Here is a 22,864-nt window from a genome sequence, read left to right on the forward strand (position 1 = left end):
TAGGCTTTAACTCTTCAGGCTAAGTTGTTCCCACTCAGCAGTCTTTGTATGTTACATGCTGTACACTTGAACAAGAAAGGGCATTTAAGTCCTGTATTTTTGGGTATTTGTTCCTTATTTTCCCTCAAAGGAAAATTACTTTAATTTCTTAGATAAATATTTACTTGGTATACACCTTTGCACTAGCATTAATTTTTTTTCCAGGTCATTTTGGACACTTCTGCCATAGACTCTACTTCAGTAAGAGTAAATTGACTCCCTAGGGAGATGTTTCTGTGAGGAGGAAGCATTATACTTCTCAGTAGGAAGCTGGATCAGGTTGTGTGGAATTAAAGACTAGAGTAGAAGAGGGAGGAAGTGGGGGAGTTTGTACTCCAAATAGTTGACAGGGAAACAAGAAGGCTTTCAAAAAACTTCTGACATTATTGGACAATTTGATCTGAAAAATATTTCAGCAGGAAGCTCTGTAGATGTATCTTCTGTTCAACTTTGATTTATTCTTTAAAATCATATTAAAGACCAGTTAATGAATTGACTTCGCTTTCATTTCAGCATCCTTGTAATTTTTTGCTCCTATTTCGGCTCTAACCAAAGAGAGAAGAAGCTTAGAATACAGTTTTCTTGTCTGAGGAGGGGATTAGTAGAGAAGTTGCTTGTGTTGAAAAAAAATGGTCTGGTGTGTTTTTGCACAGCTGTAATGCTCTGGCAGTCAGGATTTAGTGTGGCAGACCAGATTGTTGGTCCATGAAGTCCAGCTTCTTGCCTTTGATTGTCCATCCCTGGTGGCTTTGAAGAAAGACAGAAGTGTCTTGTGGTGCTTGGAGTAACTGAGATTTTTCCACTCCCCTTGAAACTGTGACCATGTGTATATGCTTCTCCTTCTTGTGGATTGTGCCTCTTGCAGGTTATTACCCTTGATATTCATTAACTTTCAATTTGTGGAATTTTCTCAGTTGCCTGTATTAATTTTGTGACTGAAGCTAGTCTACAACAGATATTTCAGGCAGATAGAACAAACTCTTTAATTGGAACTTTTACTGTGTGTATATTTGGCTATGTATTTATTATTTTTAATTAAGTACATGGGACATGCTGGATTTAATTTTTTGGGGGTGAGTTTTGAGAACAACTCTCTCTGTTCAGGCAGAGCGACAGGCTGTGAATACAACTGTTCAGGGATCTGCTGCAGATATTGTCAAAACAGCCACTGTGAATATTCAGAGACGCCTGGAAGCTTTTTCCTCTGTGATCAAGTCTCATGGACACCTGGAGAGCTCCTTCCAGAAAGATAAGACTGGTATGGTTGCCTCTTCTTTGCACATTGGAGCAAGATTTTCAGTGTTACTAAAAACCTGGGAAAAGGCCTTTGAGCCTAGGGCTGGGAGGTGTTTTTTTTCCTGACAGTGGTAAGTCTGTGTTTAATGGCAAAAAAGTTCATAAGGAAGGAGAAGAAACTGAACTAAAGCAATGTGACCAGAGCAGAGAATCCAATTACCTCAGAGCAGGTCTTGCAAAGGTTGGCAGTGAGAGTTCCTGTGTGATGTGGTCTGTGATGCCACCACAGAATAGTTCAAAAGTAGGAAGGAGAAACTGAGCAGAAACTCTGGCTTCAGAGGCAGTGAAAAGATTGAGTGGGACAACTTCTGGTTCCAAAAATACATTTTTTGGTTAGAGTTAAGTCTGGAATTTGTTGGCTGGAATTTGATGTACAGACTCCGCAAGAGTATTATATGAAGCACTTATCAGCTTAAGTTTTTTCTGGCTGACAGCAGAAGTTTTTTCTTAAAGTTTTTCCTTTAAGTTTTTTCTATGCAGATAGCAAAGTTGTGCTGGGGTGCTCATTCCCAGAGGAATGCCATGAAGACTTTTTTTAGCATAATGTAGATGGTGTTTTGCTCATCAGGCATATTTTATAAAGACAACTTAAAGAGATGGAGAGCTATATTTCTTTGATAGTTCTTATGCTTCAGTTGAAACATGAAGCTGTCTTAATATGAAGAGTCTGATTTGGAAACTAAATTAATTGCCAAACCTCTGAAAATATGTCAGGGAGTTTATTTTGGAGAGACCAGATTCAGAGGTCAGCTATGAGTAGAAGGCATGTGCTTGGCAGAGCTTCACATCCCTCCTAGGGGCAGAAGCTACTGACCTTTGGCCAGTATAACTGTGGGGAGATGAGTAGATGCATTTGTGATGGCTTTTCCCTGCTCTGATACTGAGTGTTTCAAGAACTGGAAGGTATTATTTTTCAGCAAGTTAGGAATGCCTGTGCCATCAGAGGAGCATCCTGCATCATGTGGCTGCTTCAGCATTGCTGCTTCAGTGTGAGGTTTGTGTGAGGAACTGATGATGGCTTGAAACCCTTTTTGTGAACTGAAGTCCTCCTGTTAGCTAACCTGAGAAATAAATATCTTTTGAGTCTGTGTGTGTGAGGTTGTGTTTGTTTATTTTAAAACACCAACAGCTTTTACCATGGAAGGGTTTGTTTTATGTTTTGTCAGGGAAGGCCTACCAGGATCTTGGTTTTGTCAGCTGCTTACTTGTTTATTCAATAACTGCTCTTTTTTTCCCTTCCTCTATTTCACTCAGGAGCTACAGTTTCAGAAACTGCATATTGCAAGAGGCTCACTGCTTTCTTAAGCTAGCCATTGAAATGTTTCTGGAAGAAATGCAGAATCCTAATTCATTGCCAGAGAGAATGTTGTAAACCAGCTTCTGATTAAACTTGATACGATTTTGTTTAAAATTTACTTTTAAAACAGATGGTTCAGGAGACACAACTGTCTCTTGTTTCTGTTCTGATTCATATTTTTATAATGTAAGGTTGAAATGTGTATGTCTAAAATACTTTTCATTAACATTTTTTCCCTCGGTAGCTGTACAAATATTGATAGAATAGCAATGATTTGTGGTTTTGTCTGTAGGCATGGGCTTTTTAATTCTCAAGTTCCTCACATTCTTTTTCTCAGCACTAGGAATATGCAAAGGTTTTTGATGCAAGAAGCACACTTTTGTATGATGGTGTCTCTGCTCTTCACCTGTGTAGGAAGGCTGTCGAGGAGGAGGAATGCAGGGATGTTACATCCCATCAGAGGAGGCTTCTTTATCCTGCAGCTGCACGATGAGCTCCTCTATGAAGTTGCAGAGGACGATGTCATCCAGGTACAGCCCTGCAGTTGCTCTTCCAGCTCTCTACTGCATTACTGTATTTCAAACAAGCCTTCTTCTAGGAGCTCACATTCTCTTCTCAGGGTGAAAACAAAGTTCAGTTGGGTGAAAAAAACATGTTTGCATGCCTGATCCCTTGATTTGCAGACTCAAGCCATCCCCATGGCTGAAGTTAATTTTCAGCATGTGCTTTGTTGCTTATAACAGCAGTTCATGCCACTTCTCTGCGAGGCTTGATGAGTGAAATAGCTTACTATTGATGACAGGTGGAAGGGGAAGTGTTTCCTCAGTTTTGCATCCCTGTTTATGCTCTGGTGCCTAACTCAGAACATGTAATCCTACAGCTGTGGTTTGTACTCTGTGCAGGGAAAGGAGGATTCTGTCCTTTTGGTACTTGTTTACTCATTCCCCTGCTACTTTGTCTTCCTGGTGGGAGCATTATGGTGCTGGTTGGCAGCATGGGGGGTACCAGGGATGTGTTCTGTGGTTTGAAAGTGCCTTTCATGTGTGTCTGTGGGTGTGTGTGTGCTCTTCCTCCCTGAAGGCAGCCCCGTGCCTGGGCACAGATGTTGACAGCTTTCAGGTGTTTCAGCTGCATGTTGGCAGCTCAGTGTTTCCCAAGTCCTGAGCACAAGCACAGGGAAGCTGCCAGGCTCTGCTTCCATATCTTGGATATACTTTTCTTCCACTTCTGTGCATCTACATCCTTAATGACAAAAGGTTGTCTCCTGTTGGCAAGCAGGAGCTCCTAGTCTGACAGAGCTTTCAGCAGTGCTGACTGGCCTGAGCATGCAGGTATATATTAATAAATATGTATTAATAGAACTATGAAGAATAAAAAATTAATATATCTATTAATAACATATATATTAATTTAAATAAAAAGGTTTAATATTTTTCTCATGACTCTCAGCTCAAGTTTTTGCTCATTTTGCCAGCTTTATTCAGACATCTGCTTCTTCAATCTAGGCAGGCTGTTTTAGAGACAAAAAGGCATCTGATATTCTTCCTGTAGAAGACTGAAATCCCCTGAGCATAGGCTTTAACATCTTTAGATACTGACTCCAGTTTATTGTGATATTCCCAGGAGAACTGGAGACAAGTGAATGAATTTGCTTATTATTTATTGGTTTTTAATTTTTTCATCAACTTCCTCAACTTCAAGGGCAATTATTACCAGCTTTTCTAACTTCCTTCAGATATATTTCTGTCCATAGATTTTTCTGTGCTTAAACCAGCAGGTTTTCCTATCTCCCCTGCAGCACAGCTGCTGTCCCTGGTTCTAGTTGCAGCCCTAATCTGATGTTCTTTGCTGGTGCCATGTGCTGGATCTGTGACCGTTCTCAGAGAATCTCCTTCTCTATGGTTCATGTTTCTTTTGATATTCTGTGCCCCAAACTTGATCAAAGCTGGAGTGGTTTGAATAGAGTGGAAAATTGATCTGTGTGTCATGCAAGCAACATTTTCTATGTTCCAGAATTTCATTGCCTTGTTTTCTCACAGCAGTGTGCCTTGCCTAAACCCTGTTCAGTATTTAATCTCTCATAACCCCATTTTATTCCTGCCCAGGCAGTTATTTTTCATTTTTGAACAGTAGATTATTTCTGTCCTAATTCTCTACCCTGCTTCTTTTCTGTACTTGTCTGTGCTGAATTACATCCTATTTCAAAGCATTTTTCTAGGTTATCAAGATAATTTTGAAATTGCAGTATGTAAGGGCATAGGGGTTTGGAAGACAAATCTTCCCCTAGTTCTTAATGCTGTTGTAAACTCTTGTACTCTGATCTCCTGAAATCTCCCCCTCCATTCCCCAGCAAAAACTATGGAGGAATTTCTAGGGTGGGTACCTGTGAGGAAATTATGAAAAGGAATGGAAGGGTCAGAAAGCTTGAATTGTTCCCCTGCTGACAGAGTGGCTTCTAGCTGAGCTGAGGAATCACCGTAATTTCAAAGGCTCTTTTCACTCTGCTGTGGAAGGGTTCATGGGATGGGTGTGGATTGAAAGATTCATTCAAATAAGCAGTCCAGGACAGGCTGGATTCTGCATGGGTCTTGGGGTAGGAAAGGGAGTACCTTTATCCAGGGCAGGTTTTTACAATCAGGAAAAGAATTGCAGTCTCTTATAATCCAAATAGTTACACAGAGAAATATTTCTGGTCACCTAACTGTGTATGAAATGAATGTTTTCTTTAGAATACTTTTGGAGGGCAGGGAACAGTTACCTCCTCTGTTTACTAGAAGGCAGGAGTTGCCTTAACTAAATGGTGAGGGGGAACCTGGGCAGTATTTGTAGCACCCACATGGAATGTGACCTGCTTTCCCAGAGGTTTAGAGTTTGTGTTCCACAGAGTGGTTCTCATGCTGGCACAAGATGGAGGAGGCACCATTCTTTGCTTCTGGCAGATTTGTTTTGTGTCTTGCTTTCAGTACATTGAAGTTTTCAGAACAGACTTCATGAAACATTTAAGAGCTATGCAGCTGAGTGAAAAATGAGACTCTGCAGGACTCTCAAGTGTTTAATACAAAGTTAATCTTGGTCTCATTTCTAAGCAGCCTTAAACACTGCAGAACCAGTCACAGCTCTGTGCTGCATAAAATCTCACTGGCTTTATACAGTTTCTCCATTCATAAACACTAATCAGGATTTGCTTGCATTCCCATTGTTGGCAAGTCAGTGCAAATAAATGCAGGACAGGATTCCAGGTGTCTCTGTGCCCCAGCTATTGACAGAAACCCAGAACATGGAAGCTGTGTGTGTCTGATGCCTGATGTTTCCTCCTAGGTCGCTCAGATCGTGAAGCACGAGATGGAAAATGCCATCAAACTCTCAGTGAAACTGAACGTTAAAGTGAAAATTGGCCCCAGCTGGGGAGACCTGCAGGACCTGGAGCTGTGACAATGCTGTGTGGCTTTTCCCTGCCTGGGGAGGCAGAAGGCACCATGGACTGGGCAGGGCAAGGGCTGTGATCACCTGCTGGCGGTGTGATCCTCCTGTGCTGCATTTCTGCTGGCAGGGTAACAAGCTGCCTTCTGAAACATGTGGTGGAAGCTGGTGTGACTTCACCAAGCCAAACCCCCCAGAGCTCAGTCAGAGCACTGAAGCGTGTTTACAGAACTGTGAAAATATGAATTGTTAAAAGAAGGATATTTAAATGAATTCTGTTAAAGTGTGATTGGTCTTGTACAAACCCCCAAAGCCTAATGAATTTATTACATATGAAATAAGCTGGATCACTTTATTAAAACAAGGCACAAAGACAATTTGGCAGTTGTTGTGTGTAATTGTCTAGGATAAAAAAAGTCATTGTGATTGCACTTGATGTAGAATTTTGCAGGCCTCTGCCAGGATTATCTTGTACTGGATTCTGCTGATGACACTCAGGTGCTGAAGAGGCTTTACAGCTGGCTGGATTTCTCACTGAGCAGCTGTGCAGCATTCACAGTGAGTAGAACCTGTGCTTGGTTGGCCTCTGACTTTTAAGAAAGCATTTTGGTGACTGACTGCTGTAATTCATCCTACTGCTACCTTGCAAACTGGCCTCAAGAGGGATACTGTTTGTATTAACTATGAGACTCCAAAATCACCAGCAGCAACATTGTAAAGAATGAAGCTCAGTGAATTGGTTAAAAACATAGTGGCAGTGAAGAAGAAAGCTATCTCAGTCTGGCCAGCTGACATGGCAGCCTTGCTGGTGTTGAGGTCTGGTGTGTTTGAGAGGAGTTGTTACACTGTGCTGGGTGACCTGTGGCTCTTCATTCAGAGACTGCTCTCCTGAGGAAGCCCCACACCTGCCTTTTGGCAGCCCCACTAAAACCTGCTCAGATTTCCTCCACTCTGCCTCAGCATCTTTGGCTCTGACCCTATGATCAGCCAGGAAGTTTTCCTGGGAATTTGGGCTTGTCAAGCTGGGCCAGGATCAGATCCTTCAAAGGAAGGGGCAGGGAAGGAGCTTGCAGGGAATTAATCTGCCCCTATTTGGCATTACTCTCCCCACTAGTACCTTCTGGTCTGGCTAAATCTCACATCACGTTTTCGTCTCCCTTCCAGACAGTTGTGATGGTTACACAAGTTCAGCTGCTTTTGTTAACTTCATACAAAGCCTGACCTTGAATTCTGTCATTTTCATCGTCTAGCCTTTGTATGTCACAAGAAAGGGAGGACAAGTGCCTCCCGTCACCTTCCTCATGCCTCTAATTATTGTATCATGTCTTTCTTCTGCAGTTCCTCCCTAATGTAATCAATCTCCATCTTTCCATTCTTGCCTCCTGTGAGGAGTTTTCAAGCCCCTAATTATTCCTTCATTTCTGAACTTCTGCTGGGTCCTTTTTAAGCAGTGTACTTTTGAAGCTGCTTTTGCAGGCTGATCTGAGAGGATGCACACTTGGCTTTCAGCAGCCTGCGAGGAGGCTCGAGCTTGTTAACTTCAAATGCAGTGCTTTTGGCAGGGCCATTATCCTGACATCAGAAGTAGCCAGCACCGGGGGCTGCACAACACAGGCAGTTTTCAAAGATGTTAATGGAGCCTCCTTACAAAAGGCTGCATCCTGGACTCTGATCCACCACCTGCCTGTTGTGCAGCGAAATGGACACGTGGTTCTGAGCCAGAGCCCCAGGTGAGGCTGCCTTGACTCCCTTCTCAGCACCGTCTTGGCCTTCTCTCCCGTTCTGTATTCCACTTTACACTGAGATTGGTTTGTTTTCTTCCTGCCTGCTCTATGCCACGGCTTTCTACGACGTCTGTCACCTGATGGCTGAGCTCTTTATCCATGGCATTGTTGATTTTCTTAGTTTATTTGAGCTTTTGTTATTAACAGATCTGAGCCTCGGCACCCTGGTGCCTGACCATTTGTGTGCTCTGCCTGTGAAGATGCTGCCTTGGACTCATTATCAATTCACATGGCCTAATGATTTCCTGTCCCTGGGTGTCCTGTGGTGACACACCTGTGCCATATTTCAGGCCTCGCTGGGGCTGCTGTCATTTGGGCTGCTTGTTCTTTGGCACATTACAATATTTTCCTCCCACACACTGCCTTGAGAATTTCCAAAGGATGGATCTCACAAGGATTTCTCAGCAAGCTCTCTAGAAGGGGGTGATGCTAATTGGTAAGGGGATTAACATCCCAAACTTATTTTGACTAACAAACTCGATGGGTTCATTTTAATTAAGCAGTAATTTGGAGCAAATGAGAAGATAAGAGGTAGCCACTGTGGTGTTTGAGTCGTGTTACCAGGACTGGCTCTGAGCTGTTGGCTGATTGCTGCGATTTACATTCCTCTGATTAGACTTTAACTCTGAGCCAGACTGAGCAGTGAAGCAGAAAAGGGTCTAGGTCAGGTAAGCAGAAGCACTGTCCAGAACTGCAGAAAATGGTTTATGTTGTTTTCTGAAGGCTGTAGAAGGACCCTGGCTGCTCACATTACTTACCTATTTTGCCTGTGGGCTCCTTTTTCCCCACCTCTGATGGGCTGAAGCCTGTGTTTAGTTGGAAACTGGGCTTTTTATTAATCCAGGACCAGATAACCAGAGTGCAGGTTAGTCTTTGTGTAGTCAGGATGGGATGCATCTGGTGCTGTTTGCTCTCTGTTCCTCATCTTGGTTTCTCTGTCTTCACAGCCTACTCCAGCCTCCTGTCAGCTGGCACAGCTCAGGACAAGGACAGATGAGCACTGCAGAAGGGGTAAGAGTTCTGTTTGTTAGAACTGTTGGCAGCCTTGTCCCTTGGTGCACACAGAATTGCTGCTGCTGATGGGAAGTCCCTTACACTGGCTCACTTGGGAAGTGCTCTTACAGGAGCTCACTCCTGCCCTTCTGGGAGCTCAGCCTGTGGGTGACTGTGTTTACCCTGACATGGGAGTGACGAAGCCAAGATACAAAGCTGGTAAAATTCTCTTAGGAACTCCATGTGAGCTCCCTGCAATGGAGCATGAGAACACCAGCTGGGGTAAGGGTTCTGTCCTGGCAGGAGCAGTGGGAAGAAGGGAGGTGGCCACCCCCACCCCAGCAACAACCAGGACTGCAATTTTTCTATTCCTGAATGAGTAGTGTAAACTCCAACCAAAGGCTTTACACAAACCATGCACCTTTGGAATACTATAAAGAATTGAGGAGTAGAGGTTGGAAAAAAAGAGATTACACCAACTAGTATCAATTCTTTCCTTTATTTTCTTTCCCTCTGTTTTGTATGTTTTTGGTTGTTACTGGGGGCTTGGAACAGCCTTATTTTAAGATGCCTTAGTTTTGTGATGCTGATTTAGGATACCTGTGGAAACAGGACATGGTTAGCACAGGAGTGTGTGGTTCACCCCAGATCAGCCTTCGTTCTGAGAGACAGGTAATGACTCAACAAACCACACACATACTCAGTCCACATTTCCTTGACACTGAATCTGAATATTTGTTGCTATTTAAAAAAGTACAATGTTTGATTTGTTGATTTAAGCACAAAACAAAACACATGGATGGAAACACTCATTTACGTGACTATTGCTTATACACCTAAGAGGAAGAGTTGACTACAAATGGCCACACGCAGTTCCTCCATGAGAGAGAGTGTGCTCTTACCAGACCCTTCCAAGGCAAAGAAACAGTCAAGACTGAAATATGCTGTGCTTGAATTCACCTTTGGGCTATGGGGCAGGAGGGATGGGGCAGGGCCCAGGGTGTTTGAGTGGCAGCATTAACCAAAAACTGGGGCTTTGCCTGTGCTACAACACAGTTTATGAATGCAGGAGGCCTGAGGTTGGATGCAGCTCTCAAGCACCAGTGGTTTCTACTGAGGAAAAAAAAAAAGGTTTCTATGCCCACCTGCATTACAATGCACATGCTGTGGTGTGAAAGGGATTCTGGAAAAGGAGTATAAACTGTTTTATGGGGGCGTTACGTGGTAATTTTATACAATACATGTAGTAAACAGAGTATTTCTGTTACACATTTGTGTAACAATCCATGTCCTGGTACTGTGGGGAAGGACTGATTGATGTAGGTCGTTGAACTGTAGAACTGTAAAAAACTTTAAAAACAACAACCCCAGGTAATTAGAGAAAACAAAACCTGATTCTCAAAATTTCCATTGTCATGTCTTTTAATTCAAGATTTGCAACTGAAGTTAAAGCTCTAGGAATGGATTTAATTTTTTTAATTAATAAATAAAATAGCTTGTACTTCATTGAAGACTTGCCAACTTTGCAGACTTAGAAATAATCTAATTTAATGCATTTTCTCTGTCTATCTACAGCACTAGACATAAGATTACAAACATCTGGTCAAACCCAAAGGTGAGTGTGCTGTTGGCAGTTCTGTTTTGGATGTGGTCGTGACAGAGCTCCTGGAGAGAAGAATGTGAGGGAACAAGGCATCTAAACAAACAAACAGCATTTTAAATGGAACCAATACTTCCAGCCAATCTGGCCTGGTGTAGCTGAGGATTGCGAGGCTGAAGATACATCTAAGCTTAGGATTTTGCTTGAGGTGGTGCTGTCTGAGTGGGAAAGGTGAAAGCACAGAAAGATTTCAACATCCAGTGACAGCCAATGTCCTTGATTTTCCTCCAGCCAGTCACAGTCCTACAGTCTTTCTCAGAGTCAGATGCTGTGCTCCTTGCTGGGAATGCTGCAGCTTCATGCCTGTCACTGACAGCCTTGAGTAGTGTTCAGGGCAAGCCTTGCAAAAATCCTACACTCCCCCTCATTTCACAATAAATCATCCAGGCAAGAGTTTTTCCTCCCTCATTGAACTTTTTAAGTGATGGGTTTTTTCCACATACATGGTAAATCTTGATAGAAAGCATTTAACAGTGTGCACTAACAAACTTATACAACATATACATTACATATATATATTATATATATAGAATGTTCTATATACAAACATATACATTTTTTTAGATCTCTACAGACTACAAGAAAATTGGTAATTATAGTCACAAGTGGTGAACTTAACAGAAATAGTAATTGGTAACTGTCTGGAAATATGTAAAATATGTAAGAGTGGAAAGCTGTGACCTGATGGGGAATACTAGAGAAAAGTTACTTAAAAGTTTAGTATTAAAAATTGTAAATTTGAGGGCTGCTAAATTCTCATTTCTCTGTTGCATAAAAATGCAAATGGAAATCTACTGGCAGGTTTTTTTTTTACCCTGGTGTTAAACTAGAGACTGTTGGCAGCCAAAGTCAGTCAGACCTTGTGCAAAAGACTTGTTGAGGGCACTTTTCTCTCTGGGTGAGCTGCAGTGATTGGCAGTTAGAAGTTGCTCTTAAATTTTCTTCAGTGTTCCCATAATTCCCCATCAGCCTGGGGGGGATGCTTCTGACTGCCACACACCAGGGCAGAATAGAAAATAAGCTGGCTGCTGGATAGTTTGAATGCTGCCCCAAATGATTTTGTTGCCCAGAACCCAGTGGGTTTGGATTATAGGCCAGAGCACAGGCCCAGTGAATACAGGTTTAAACTGAAGATCAATTTGCTATAATGTTCTCCTTTATTTCTCATTCCTGATGCCTGGTTAGAGCAGTGCTTCCTCACAGGCACAGTGCTTTTGTGACCCAACCACGGGAGGGAATTCCCCAACCCAGTTCCTATTGGCATCAGAGTGGCAAGTTTGGCATATCCTTACACACACACACACCCAGAGAAATCCTCTTGGGTCATGGACAACTCCAATTCCTTAGCTCTCACCAGAAACCCAGGCACTGCTCAAGCTTTGACCTTTTTCCCAACAAGTTTCTACAGTTCTCACAACATAGAGCAGCTTCTCCTGTGCTAGAGGAACTTATGGAGCCTCATTCCCAGGGCCATCATTTTGATATTGCCTACAGTGAAATATAAAAATCCTGTAAATCATGAAATTCTGTGGTGCTACAATGGGAATTTAAAACGTAACACCTCAAATCTCTTCCAACCCTTTATCTTGTGCAGTGGGCCAGTCATGAGGCCAGACTTCTGGATGATACAACCTCCTGGGCTGCATTTTATTGTAGGTAAAGGAAGGAGATGGAAAAGTCATCTTTGAGAGGAATCATCTGAACACTGTGACAATACAAACACTGGTGAAGTTAAGGTCAGTGAAGTGAAGTTAGGAATGGGATGGTGCTTCTTTACATCACTGTCCACCAGGATTCCTTGAAGGGACAGAGGATGGTATTCTTCTTTTACAGAAAAAATTTAAATGCTGTTTTTCCAGATTTCCTCACTTTCTTTCTTGTAATTTGGAACTATACCCAGGCACGTGAAAACAAGTCTTCAGTGCCTTGTTTCCAAGCCAATCTTGGAAAAATTTCTAACCTAAGAGTTGACTTGTGTGGCAGTGAGGCTCTTGTAGGCTAAGGTGGAGCATTCTTATGGACTAGGAACCTATTCATGTGGACAAGCAATAGATCCAACTTACTGTTCTCTTCCATGGCTGCAGGTTGCAGAGGGTTCTGCAGCATTCACTACAAAAACCAAACAAGCCACTTTGAGGCAGAAGCAAATTACTTTTAGCAGTGTGAACAGAGAATAAATTGCCACTCACCCATGGTGTCACTTTATATATGTGTTATCTATGTGTGTTGCCAATGGTTTTCCATGCTCCTCCCTGGCTGGCCCATTGTGTAGTGTTGCTGCTCCAATCTCTCTCAGGTTTTGGGGGTTTCTGTGCAGTTCCCCTCATGTAATTTCAGCTGAGCACTTAAGCTGCTAAGCAGCCTCTGTGAGCAGTGTTTGACAGGACTCTGGTTTCCCAACTTGCCTTTCCTAACTTGAAGAAATGATTTCCAAAGCTGGTTTTCTATTCCTCCTACTGGGAAATAAGGCAACCAAGTGATACAGACTCCATGGGGATGAGAAGTGCCATGGCCTCCTTCAAGGACAACTGACATCAATCTAGAGCACATTTTTAAAAGTATTGATTAGGATGATGTGTCGTGTGCTCTGAATTGCAAATAAACCATCTATGCTCATGTCTTAATGACATTTCAGATAGTGCCTGTCCAGCTAACTGCAAAATCTGTAAATTTTGGGCATAGGATTTGGAATTTATTTTTTCTCCTGGTAGGGGTTAAGGAGCACTGATTTTGAGCAAGGTTTTTCAGGGGAAATAAACAGCAGATAAGAAAATGCAGCTCAACTCATTTTTATGTGGAGAACAATAGCAAACATGCTTGAAATGTACTGGCTTTTTATAATGTCACCTTTAAAAAATAAAGATTTTTGCCATTTAAGGTGTTTTTTCTTTTTTTTGTTTTTTTGCTCAGGATAGAAATAAATCCCATTTTTCTTCGGTCACAACATGCTTCCTTTTTCTCTTTTTTTTTTTTTTAAGATGGCAATTACTCATGCAAAGTTTTATAAGTGCATTAACATTCGAATTTGTACAGAATATTTTTAACCAGACGCACTCCCCACAGTTCATACCTACAGTTTCTGAAAAACTACATGCCACAGTGATGGTTGAGTTCCTTTTGGGAAAAAGTTGGCCACTCCATGAGCCAGCTGTTGGAAAGACCCTCATGATTCCAGCTTCCATCTCACTGTCTGTAAAATTTCTCCTTGATGTCCACTGTGATGAATCCAATAATAGTAACAGGAAAACATCTTCTAGGAGAAAAAACTGTCTCTGGCCAGTGACTGGTAGATTTGGGAATAAAGGTTGCTTCCCTGAACAGTGTTCTTGATAAAGCCACAAGCAGCTTCTTTGAAAGTCTAAAACTGGTACCACTTTTTGTCCTTGTATTTGAGCATCACCTGCAGAGATGGGGAAAACCCAAACAAATGTCAATTAAACAATGCCCTGCATAGGAGAGACCACACCTGACCTAGGCCCATTAGCTTCAAACTTCAGAATTAATAAATAAACAACAATGCAATACTTCACTAAAAGTGCCATCAGGTCTTGAGTCCACTGAGATCTCATATTTAATTTCACAGTTATTACACTAAAAAAGTGTTACCTGCTATTGCTGTTTTTTAGGAGATTTTTCCTGAGGAGCTTTAACTACTTTTCTTCCTCAAAAATTAAAGGAACTTGCTTTCTATAGGAATAAAAAGACACTTATCTATGGAGCATAGTAGATATGCCCTGAATATATAAACTTCTTGCATTTCAGGGCACGTTCTTTCTGCCTCACACTTACAAAAGCCAATAAAAATGTAAAGGTCTTGTCCGGAGATGTGATGCACATTAAATGAAAAACGTGCATTTTGGGAAGTATGCTTTGATGTTGTTTTATCTTCAAAAAAAAATCACTTTAGTTTTCCCAGTCTTAACAGCGTGGGCTGGAAAAGCTTTCCATTTCCAGCTCCAAGCACAGAAGCTATTCCTATTCCTGGCCTATTCTGTATAACTGTACCGCAGGGCTGTACTAGTAATGTTCTCCTCTTCCCAGTAAGATCTGTAAAGGTTCCTAAACACACATCCACCTACCTGTTTTCTGCCCTACTGCATAGATGTGCTGCATTAAGTGGCTTAAAAAAACAAATCATAATGAGTTAGTGAGAAAGGCAAGATGCGAAGTGCCACGTTCTAAATTCAGAGGCCAACAATGGATGCTCATTTCTGGAAATGTGAAAGGAAGGGCTGTGCAACAGCAGTTTATTTTTGACATTCTGATAGTTTGGGAGCAGGAAGAATGTGTGCCAGGTGTGCCAGTTGACATGAGCACACCTCCAATGCCACCACTCACTGAAGGGAGAGAAGGACACCTGACTTTCTCAAAGGGAATCAAAGGCTGTGTTGCAGGGCTGGCAGTTCCCAGTTCCATGGTGTGGAGCTCCTACCTCGTGTGCATGTTTGGAGAACGCCTCAGCGCTGGCCATCATGCTGGCTGTCCTCTCATCCAGCTCGCCCAGCTTCTGGCCCCTCTCATCCAGGGCGATGCGCGCCCGGGTCAGGTCCCCGATGACTCCTCCCGCGGCTCCTCGCACGCCTTCGATCCCGCCGGAGCCTGGGATGTGCTGCGCCAGGCTGCGAGAGGCTTTGCCTGCCGTGGCCTCGCCGACTGCAAGGAGAAATGGACAGACAGACAGACGGACATGAGCTGCTGGCCTGGCTCTGTCAGCGCTCCTCAGGCTCGGGCTGCAGCCTTGCCGCAGTGATGTCACTCGATGGGCACGTGGCACATGCAGAACACTTTGTCACCGTCACATCTGCCCTGCAGTCGCATGTCACCACCCAGCTGATCAACAGAAGCTGCCACAGGGAAGGAATTATGGATTTGCAGACAAGGACCCTCCCCTTCCTCCACTAGGTCAACTTTCTCTTTTTATCAATCATCTAAATCCTGTGTAGTCCATTCCTAGAAGACAAGGGCAAGGGATCTCAAGAATTAATTTCTGCCAAAAAATACTCCGAACAATAAATTACTCACAAAGCTCCTCTCTGTCAAAAGCTTGGCCACTTCCTCCAAAAAGTCCTTTGAGAAAGCCTCTGTTTTGGGCTTCTGGTGTTTCCACAGGAGTAAACAAATCCCCAAGCATGTCCTAGTAGAGCCAGAAAAAAGTCCATGTAAAAGGTTAGTGAGGTGAAAGCAGTTCCAGGTGCTTTCTTCATTTGCATTAACAAGCTACATGCACTGGATCTAATCAACTTAAAAAGAGTCTGTTGTGGGAACCATATGGTGGAGTTAATATCTGCGTATTCTGAGAGGTTTGGGCTAACTAGACTCATTCATGCTTTCAAAGGGACTTTGTCACTGCTCAGTCCCATGTTTATAATGAGAGAAAAAAAAATGCAATTAATGCAGAATGAAAATACCAGTGATAAGGTCACATTTTGCTTAGAAACAGCAGAGGTGACACTGTAATTGAAAAAACAATTTGTTGTATATTATATATTTTGCTTTAGTGATTACCCAGCCAGGCTGGGCAGGCACTCTGCTTTCTTATAGCACACCTGAGCTCAGTGCTTGCCAGAAATTCACAGTTTGGTGCTTTATTTTTAGTTGATTTTTTTCTTTTTAAACAAAATCTATTTTAATCCAAAATCCATACAACCTTCCCCCACCCCATTAGTGTGCCATCAGCAATGCTAAATGAGCACATCTGCTGAAGGCACTGCTCTGGTGCCACATCTTGGAGCAGCAGCCCCAACCAAATCTCGAGCTCAGATTTCTTTGCAGCAGTACCAGGAAAAGCCAGCTCTCTGGAATGAAACTGATGAGGAAAGCGTGCAGTCCCATCAGTGCTTGACACCAGTGGGGCTGTGTGCACTGGGAACCATTTCTGCCCTGTTTCTCAGCTCTGTGTTTGCTCAGCCAAGCCTCAGCAGGCAGCTACAGCTGCTGTGCTGCGCAGAGCACTCGCTCCCGGGGGCTGAGTGCGAGGACAGCGCTGTGACTCACAGCTCCTGCTGCTCTGCACTGTCACCTGCTCGGGGGAGAAAAATTACTGCAGCCCTTGGAGCCTAAGTGGAGCTCTCATGCAGCCCAGCTCTGTTTCCCTAGGTAACAGGTGATCCTGGGTCATCTGCTTTCTGTACACACATAATGACCATGCAAACTTCTTTTGCATAAAAACCAAGATAAAAGCAGCGAGAGTCCAGCAGCACCAAGACACAAGGGCTGTGTTTCCCTTTGCTTGGTGGTTGCAAGATGCTGTTAAGGCTGGTAAAAAAAAAAAAAAAAATCAATCTAGCTTGTAGGTCCATAGTCTACAATACATTGGTCAAACCTTTTGATTATTTTAAAATTGGCTCCTTGCAAAATAATCCCTTCTCCGGTGCACAAAAGGTGGTGTGCAATGCTTGCTCCTCACAGTGCCTTTTCAGACTTGAGACAGACAGTGCTGTGATGTGAGATGAGCAGCTCAGCACATGTTATTCCCTAGGGCATAATGAGAGCTGGCAGGACCATTTCTTTTATATATCCATTCTAGTTCACTGCTAATTATATAACCCAGAACTTATTCCCCCTCTTTTTTTTTTATCCTTTTATTACTCATGCTTCTCCATGTAACCTCTCACAATTCCTTCTCTTCAGCAAATGACATTTTCATTTTCATTTTCATTGTGAAATAACCAAACCAAACTAACCAGCCCATATGTAACACTGTAATGACTTTTTGCACAGGTGCAGGTGACAGTGCATGAAAATGCCCAAAAAACAACAGAGCTGCTGACCTCTCTCTGTGTCTTTGGCATCATTCAGTCAGGGCAAGTGGAGAGGAACAGATCTGTCCTGCCCCTGCAGCACTGTCCTGATCAGTGGCAATTCACCCCTGATGAGTGAGGCCACCCTCCCTCCCACACACAGACACCAGGCGAGGTGTGAGCCCTACCTGCAGGTTGTCACACATCTCCTGGCTGTACGTCAGGCGCTGGATCTCTGTGGGAGAGCTCAGGTACAAAGCCTGCCCTTCGTTAGTGAAACAAAAGGTCCTTGCTATCCTCATGTCTGTGACAGGCAAATAGTTGATGTCCAGCAGCGGGCGAAGGCTGGGCAAGCTGAGGAGAAGCAGATTCCCAGGTTAGTCAGCAGCTACACACATGGTACACCTGCTCTGTGCTGCATTTTAAACCAACACTTCCATTTGTGCTTTTCATAACTTCAACAGTTGAAGTGCAGCTCTAAGCTGAAAATTCTGCCACAAACATGCTGTCTTCCCACCCTACTTCGTTTGCTTGCATGGAGAAGTTTCAGCTGCCTTGCCTCCATGACCCTAAGGATCCTGCTACTGTCTAGATTTGGGATGTGCATGTGGCACATTTTGGCTTGTGCCACGTGGCTGGGCAGGTTGCAGGGCAGGGCCTGTCCCCAGTTACCACATGGACATCTGCAGGAAATGGACTGCAGGGCTCTGCTTTCACACTGTGGGCAAAGGCTCCAGCATCGCCTTTGTTGTCCTCCAGCTTCCCATGGTTTTCTGTTTTGGACAGGACTTTCCAAAATTTAAATGGCCTGGCCAGGGAAACAGTGCAGCAAGGTGAGAGTACAACTACAGGGCTACTGCTCCCTGGGGAAGGGGACAAGGAAGGGAAACCAAGGGCTCTGAACAGAAAATCTTCAGAAATGGCAAGAGTGGGACTTGGTACTTCACACGGGATAAACAGTACCGTTTCTACTGCTGAGTTCTATACTTCTCGATACCTGACCCACCATAACTGAGTAAAATTATCAGGGCTTTCTTTTATCATAGTTAAGAATCACCAGCCATCAACTGTCACAGGTAGGGATTACTATGAAAAGAAAGAAAGAGCTTGCTTTGTTGTGTGCCTGCCTTAACTTTGCACTGGAGACAGCCCAAGCAACAAGTATGGCTGCATCAAGGCAGGGAATTCAGTGCACCCACCAGGGAGTTAATGCAGAATATCAGGCATTCTGCAGCAAACACAAGTGCAATGTGACAGCACTGTGCCACCTCTTTGCTTAGTTTTGCCACAAGATTAGTTAGATAAGTACCTCAGTGTCATGATGTGCCCATTAGCACAAAAGCACGCCAGACAGACGCTGTTACAGAGGGTGACCACATCTGCTCGCAATAAAAAGGACGTTTCGGTGATGTTGTGGACATAAAGACATGTTTGGGAAGGCAATGAGAAGACTTTGGCTTGTTTTTCTGAACAAATGACTGCAAATTGATGATCACCCATATCCTGGGAGGAGGAAGGGGAATGCATGACAAGTTTCCTTTTCCTTGTTTTGTCACCGTCATCAGCACTGTGTGGATCCCTCCATACTTCATAGGGCCGATGTGTCAATGTCCCCATGCAGTCCAGGCACGCGAAGGTCAGCACAGCTCCCTTCAGTGTCAGGACAGTGCCTGCAGAACAGAATTTCCTCTCATTGGCACTGGCACCACCACCAGACTGACTGTCAGCACAGCACAGCTGACACTCAGCTTTTGTACACACAGCACACACATTAATCCAGCTAAGGTGACAAGGCCTGCCTGCTCTGACCACATGAGAAGATGAACAAACAGTCTGCCAGTACTGAAAAAGTCTCAGGCAGCTGATAGCTGTCATAATGTATATAATACATGCTGTTGAAGACCACTAATATGGCTTGTTGCTTATCTCTACATTATACTAGTAGAACATTTATTCCCCAGCAGTAAAATTGCTCCAAGTCTGGTGACCTTCCAGCACTGTTTTTCTAAACAAACTGGGGGTGGGAAACCTCTGTTCCTGTGCATTCTCCACTTTTTGTCCATTTTTTAAGCACATAGTGCCTCTCTTCAGATCTGACCTCTCAGCCCTCTGTTCTCTCTGCTACACCATCTGTCACTCACTCAGCCAAGGATCTCTCCTGGTACAGCAACCTGCCAACATTTTTGTTTCCTTTCCTGAACTCCCTTCTGCTTCTCTGCAGCTTTCTGATAGTAAGACAGCCAAACTGTTTGCAGAATCCCAGGCAGAATTGTAAACAGGACTGTAATTTGACAATATGAAGGAACTCTGCTAATTTCCCGGCCCTCACAAGAAACATACAACTTTGCCTGTTACACAAAGCAATCTTTGCAACTAACACAACCAAAGTATCTCAGGCCATGAAACTCTAGGTCCCTTATGGGCATCTTCACCTGTATGCCCACCTTTTAGTGAGTGACCATTCCTTGATGTTTTTTGAGACATTTCTGCCAGAAAGGACATACAAAATCATGCAGTTATTGCCCCGTTGTACCAAGACAGATAAAAAGCAGGAAAAGAGCTGCACTCTCACCACTCGGTGACACCATGACTGGCTCTGACTGCCGTAAGTCGTCACTGGCAGGCAGATTAAGGGAGAGGATGATGACCATTCCAAGTCCTGTTCCAACCCAGAGACAGGAGGAGACAGCAGAGTCGTTCTTTCTGGCAAAGGACTCCATGAAGTACAAAGCTGTGATTGCCTCCTTTGAGTCCCTGTCGATACTGGACACGCTGGAGCTTCGGGAACGGCTGAAGGAGTTTTCCCTGTTTTCTGCACAAATAAATACAAGCAGACAGACATAAATTGGTGTTCCAGGAACAGGCACAAGCCTGCAGCAAATACAAACTCCCTGTGGAGGACAGAACTTAAAGTTTTCTTGACCTGAGCAAACATTCTGACACTAGTGTGATACCAGCTTGCTGCCAGTGTATAAATAAGTGTGGAAAATGCTGTCAGACCTCATCAGTTGGATCTACATTAGAAATAGCTGCCTATTATGGAGATTAGCATAGACTAATTAGAATTTACAACAGCCTTAGCTCAAAGGACTTGTTCTAAATAGCACAAAATCATTTTAGACCCATATGTTACCAATGCATTTAGAATTAATCCATGTATTTCGTTGCTGCAGGACATGAAGGGAGATGCCATTACCAGCTTCAGAGCATGTGTCCCCAGCTCTGCTCTTGTTGCCATCACTAGGACATTCTAGCACTGCATTCCCAGCTACCATTTATTGTGAAGGTATTAATAACTGCTCCCTGGGGAAAAGACATCAACTGAGGAACTGAGCCCAGAATCCAAAACGTCTCAGGGTACAAATCCCCTCTGGCTTCTCAGGGAGTGAAGTGAGAAACCTGCTCTGTGCCCTTGGCAACAACTGCAGAGTGAGCTGGCACTGCCTAGGCTTCAGCAGGCAGCATGGAGAGCCTGCTGGAGACTGAGCTGTGCTCTCCCACTGCAAGTGCACAGGGACAGAGACTCTGAGCTTTTCAGAGAGAGGTAACAACCAACAGGCTAAGGCTCTCTGCTTTGCTTTGCCTAGTGCCAGGCAGGAATCACAAAGCTCTGTGAGGGAGTTCCAGGCATTAGCAGGAGCATGGGAGGCTATAAAGCACAGCAGGCTGAAAAGTTACTGCAGAGCCAGAGAGAAGATGGGAGTAGGGCTGGCTGCTAGCACAGCCCTTGCAAAACAACTCGTGCCAGTGCTGCTGTTTACCAACTTGTAGTCAAAAACGGCATCACATCATTGGAAACCCCACTGCTCTTTTGCAACAATAATAACTGGAGGTAGAGAAATAGTTGAAGGTTCTGAAATAAAGGTCTTGTTCCACGCAGCTGCATAAATTGGGATTGTTGGCACATCTACAGACACAGCTACTAATACCTTGAGAATTAGTGTCTCCCATAACCCCAAGCACTCAGTACTCCTCCTGCAGGGAATTAGTTGGCCCAGCTCCTTCCTAAGCACTGACAGCTGCCAGGTAAAGAAAGGAAGACAGTAATTTCAAGGCAGAGATCATCAGGGCTCCATATATATATACATATATATATATAATTTTCTCCCAAAGGGTACCTAATCTTTAATAAAAATGCTATTATGTAATTAATCTTCTCTTTAACAGGTGTATTAATATCACAGCCACAAAAAAATCAAATATGGTGGTGCTCAAGCTAAGAAAGATGTTGAAAGGACAAATGCAGTTAGTGTAGGCGACATACACAGAACTTAAAATATATGATGTGCCATTTGCATGTGTCATCAAGCTTTCTCCCTCCCTAAATTAACAAGAAATGTTCTTCACTCCTGTGCAGTACAGTTAACTAATACATCTCTGCAAAACTGACACTAACAGATATAATCTTCAGGACACTTCTGGGAACATGCTGTGCCATTTTCTATTAAATACACTACTCAAACTGAAATTCTAAAGATCAGCAAGACATATGCCAAAATTTGATGTCATTAAACATATCTGAACAGCAAAACCTGCAATTGCTATGTGACTTTATTGGCTAGCTCTAAAGCAAGGTAGAAATTGCTCCTCTTCCTGGATTTCAGGGTAAAACTTAGTTAAGTCTTATTCCCTGGGACTCTTTTCTCAAAGAGATTCTATCCCAAATTCTTTATCTAGAAAGCACTCCATGGTATCCTGGAGAAACACAAAAGCACTTTCCTTGGGAAGTTTTAAAAACTTGCCATATCCTTTGCTAGTATGATTGCTATGTCTTAAAATAACATCCCATCTTCTCAAAGTTCACCTGCCAGTCTGTAGCAATCCTTAACTCAACATTCCAGGTTTTCTGTTACATTTCCCTTTTCTCACTCTGCATGATGGCTGTAGCAAGAATGTCAGCTACAACATTTCTGCAGGAGTCTGAACCAGGACCACTGCCTTGTAACATAGGTCAGAGTTGGTTTGGACTCTGCTTCGGTGAGGGGACATCCAGAGGACATTCACCTATGAAAAGCCCCTCAGAAGTTCCCATCTTTTCCTCCTCTGGAAAACATCCTGCTACATGGCACTGTCTCATAAATGTGCTCCTGTCTCTACAGTGCCTCCTGCTTTGAGGAAGCCCAGTATTCCCTTTTCTCTGAGAGGCACAAACCCAACTGTCAGGATCCATTAGCTCCCACACAGCCCCTCAGACCACCACATCCTTCTTCCTCTTCCACACCTGGATTTCTTGCCTCTCCTTTTTTCCCCAATAGGTTTCCAGGCTGTTTCTGCAGCTGGCAGCAGACAGGATGATCAGAGGGATACAGTGGCCCCTGACAGCTCACCTATCGTATCTTCCAGGAGATTGTTAGTGTGATTTTTATAAAACAGTGGAATTAGGACTAACACAGAAGCATAAAGTGATTTTCTTTATGAGGTTAGGAATCATGAAAATAGAAGTATCACTTGTTATGAGGAATGAAAAAAAACCAAACCTACCAAAGGTTTGTAGCTTTGTAGGTCTTTGTAGATGATAAAGACCAACATTTTCACTGCAAATATTTACATTCATTACTGAAGAGTTTTGCAACTGACTATCAGTGTCCTGGTTTTAAAGTAATGAGTAATTGATCTGCTTATGAAATATATACAA

At 43.4% G+C, this 22,864-nt stretch overlaps 2 protein-coding genes across 11 annotated transcripts in view; one reads left to right on the forward strand and one right to left on the reverse strand.

Annotated features, from left to right (window-relative positions):
* Positions 1 to 13,366, forward strand: part of POLQ (DNA polymerase theta) — a 59,208-nt gene extending 45,842 nt beyond the window's left edge. For 2 of the 3 annotated variants that reach the window (XM_085070049.1, XM_085070078.1), the window contains exons 28-30: positions 1,144 to 1,297; positions 3,047 to 3,162; positions 5,951 to 13,366. In XM_085070049.1, the coding sequence (XP_084926175.1) occupies positions 1,144 to 1,297; positions 3,047 to 3,162; positions 5,951 to 6,064 (384 nt within the window). In that variant the 3' untranslated portion in view covers positions 6,065 to 13,366. The remainder of the gene's footprint in view (positions 1 to 1,143; positions 1,298 to 3,046; positions 3,163 to 5,950) is intronic. The other variant, XR_014854152.1, reaches the window with a different exon arrangement.
* STXBP5L (syntaxin binding protein 5L) overlaps positions 9,310 to 22,864 on the reverse strand; it is a 184,078-nt gene continuing 170,523 nt past the window's right edge. For all 8 annotated transcript variants that reach the window (XM_085070131.1, XM_085070090.1, XM_085070122.1 and 5 more), the window contains 6 exons: positions 19,802 to 20,041; positions 18,539 to 18,899; positions 17,418 to 17,583; positions 15,512 to 15,623; positions 14,922 to 15,142; positions 9,310 to 13,889 (listed from right to left, as the gene is read on the reverse strand). In XM_085070131.1, the coding sequence (XP_084926257.1) occupies positions 13,848 to 13,889; positions 14,922 to 15,142; positions 15,512 to 15,623; positions 17,418 to 17,583; positions 18,539 to 18,899; positions 19,802 to 20,041 (1,142 nt within the window). In that variant the 3' untranslated portion in view covers positions 9,310 to 13,847. The remainder of the gene's footprint in view (positions 13,890 to 14,921; positions 15,143 to 15,511; positions 15,624 to 17,417; positions 17,584 to 18,538; positions 18,900 to 19,801; positions 20,042 to 22,864) is intronic.

The sequence above is a fragment of the Lichenostomus cassidix genome, chromosome 1, assembly GCF_008360975.1.
Source record: "Lichenostomus cassidix isolate B80296 chromosome 1, HeHo_3.0, whole genome shotgun sequence".
Taxonomy (NCBI): Eukaryota; Metazoa; Chordata; class Aves; order Passeriformes; family Meliphagidae; genus Lichenostomus; species Lichenostomus cassidix.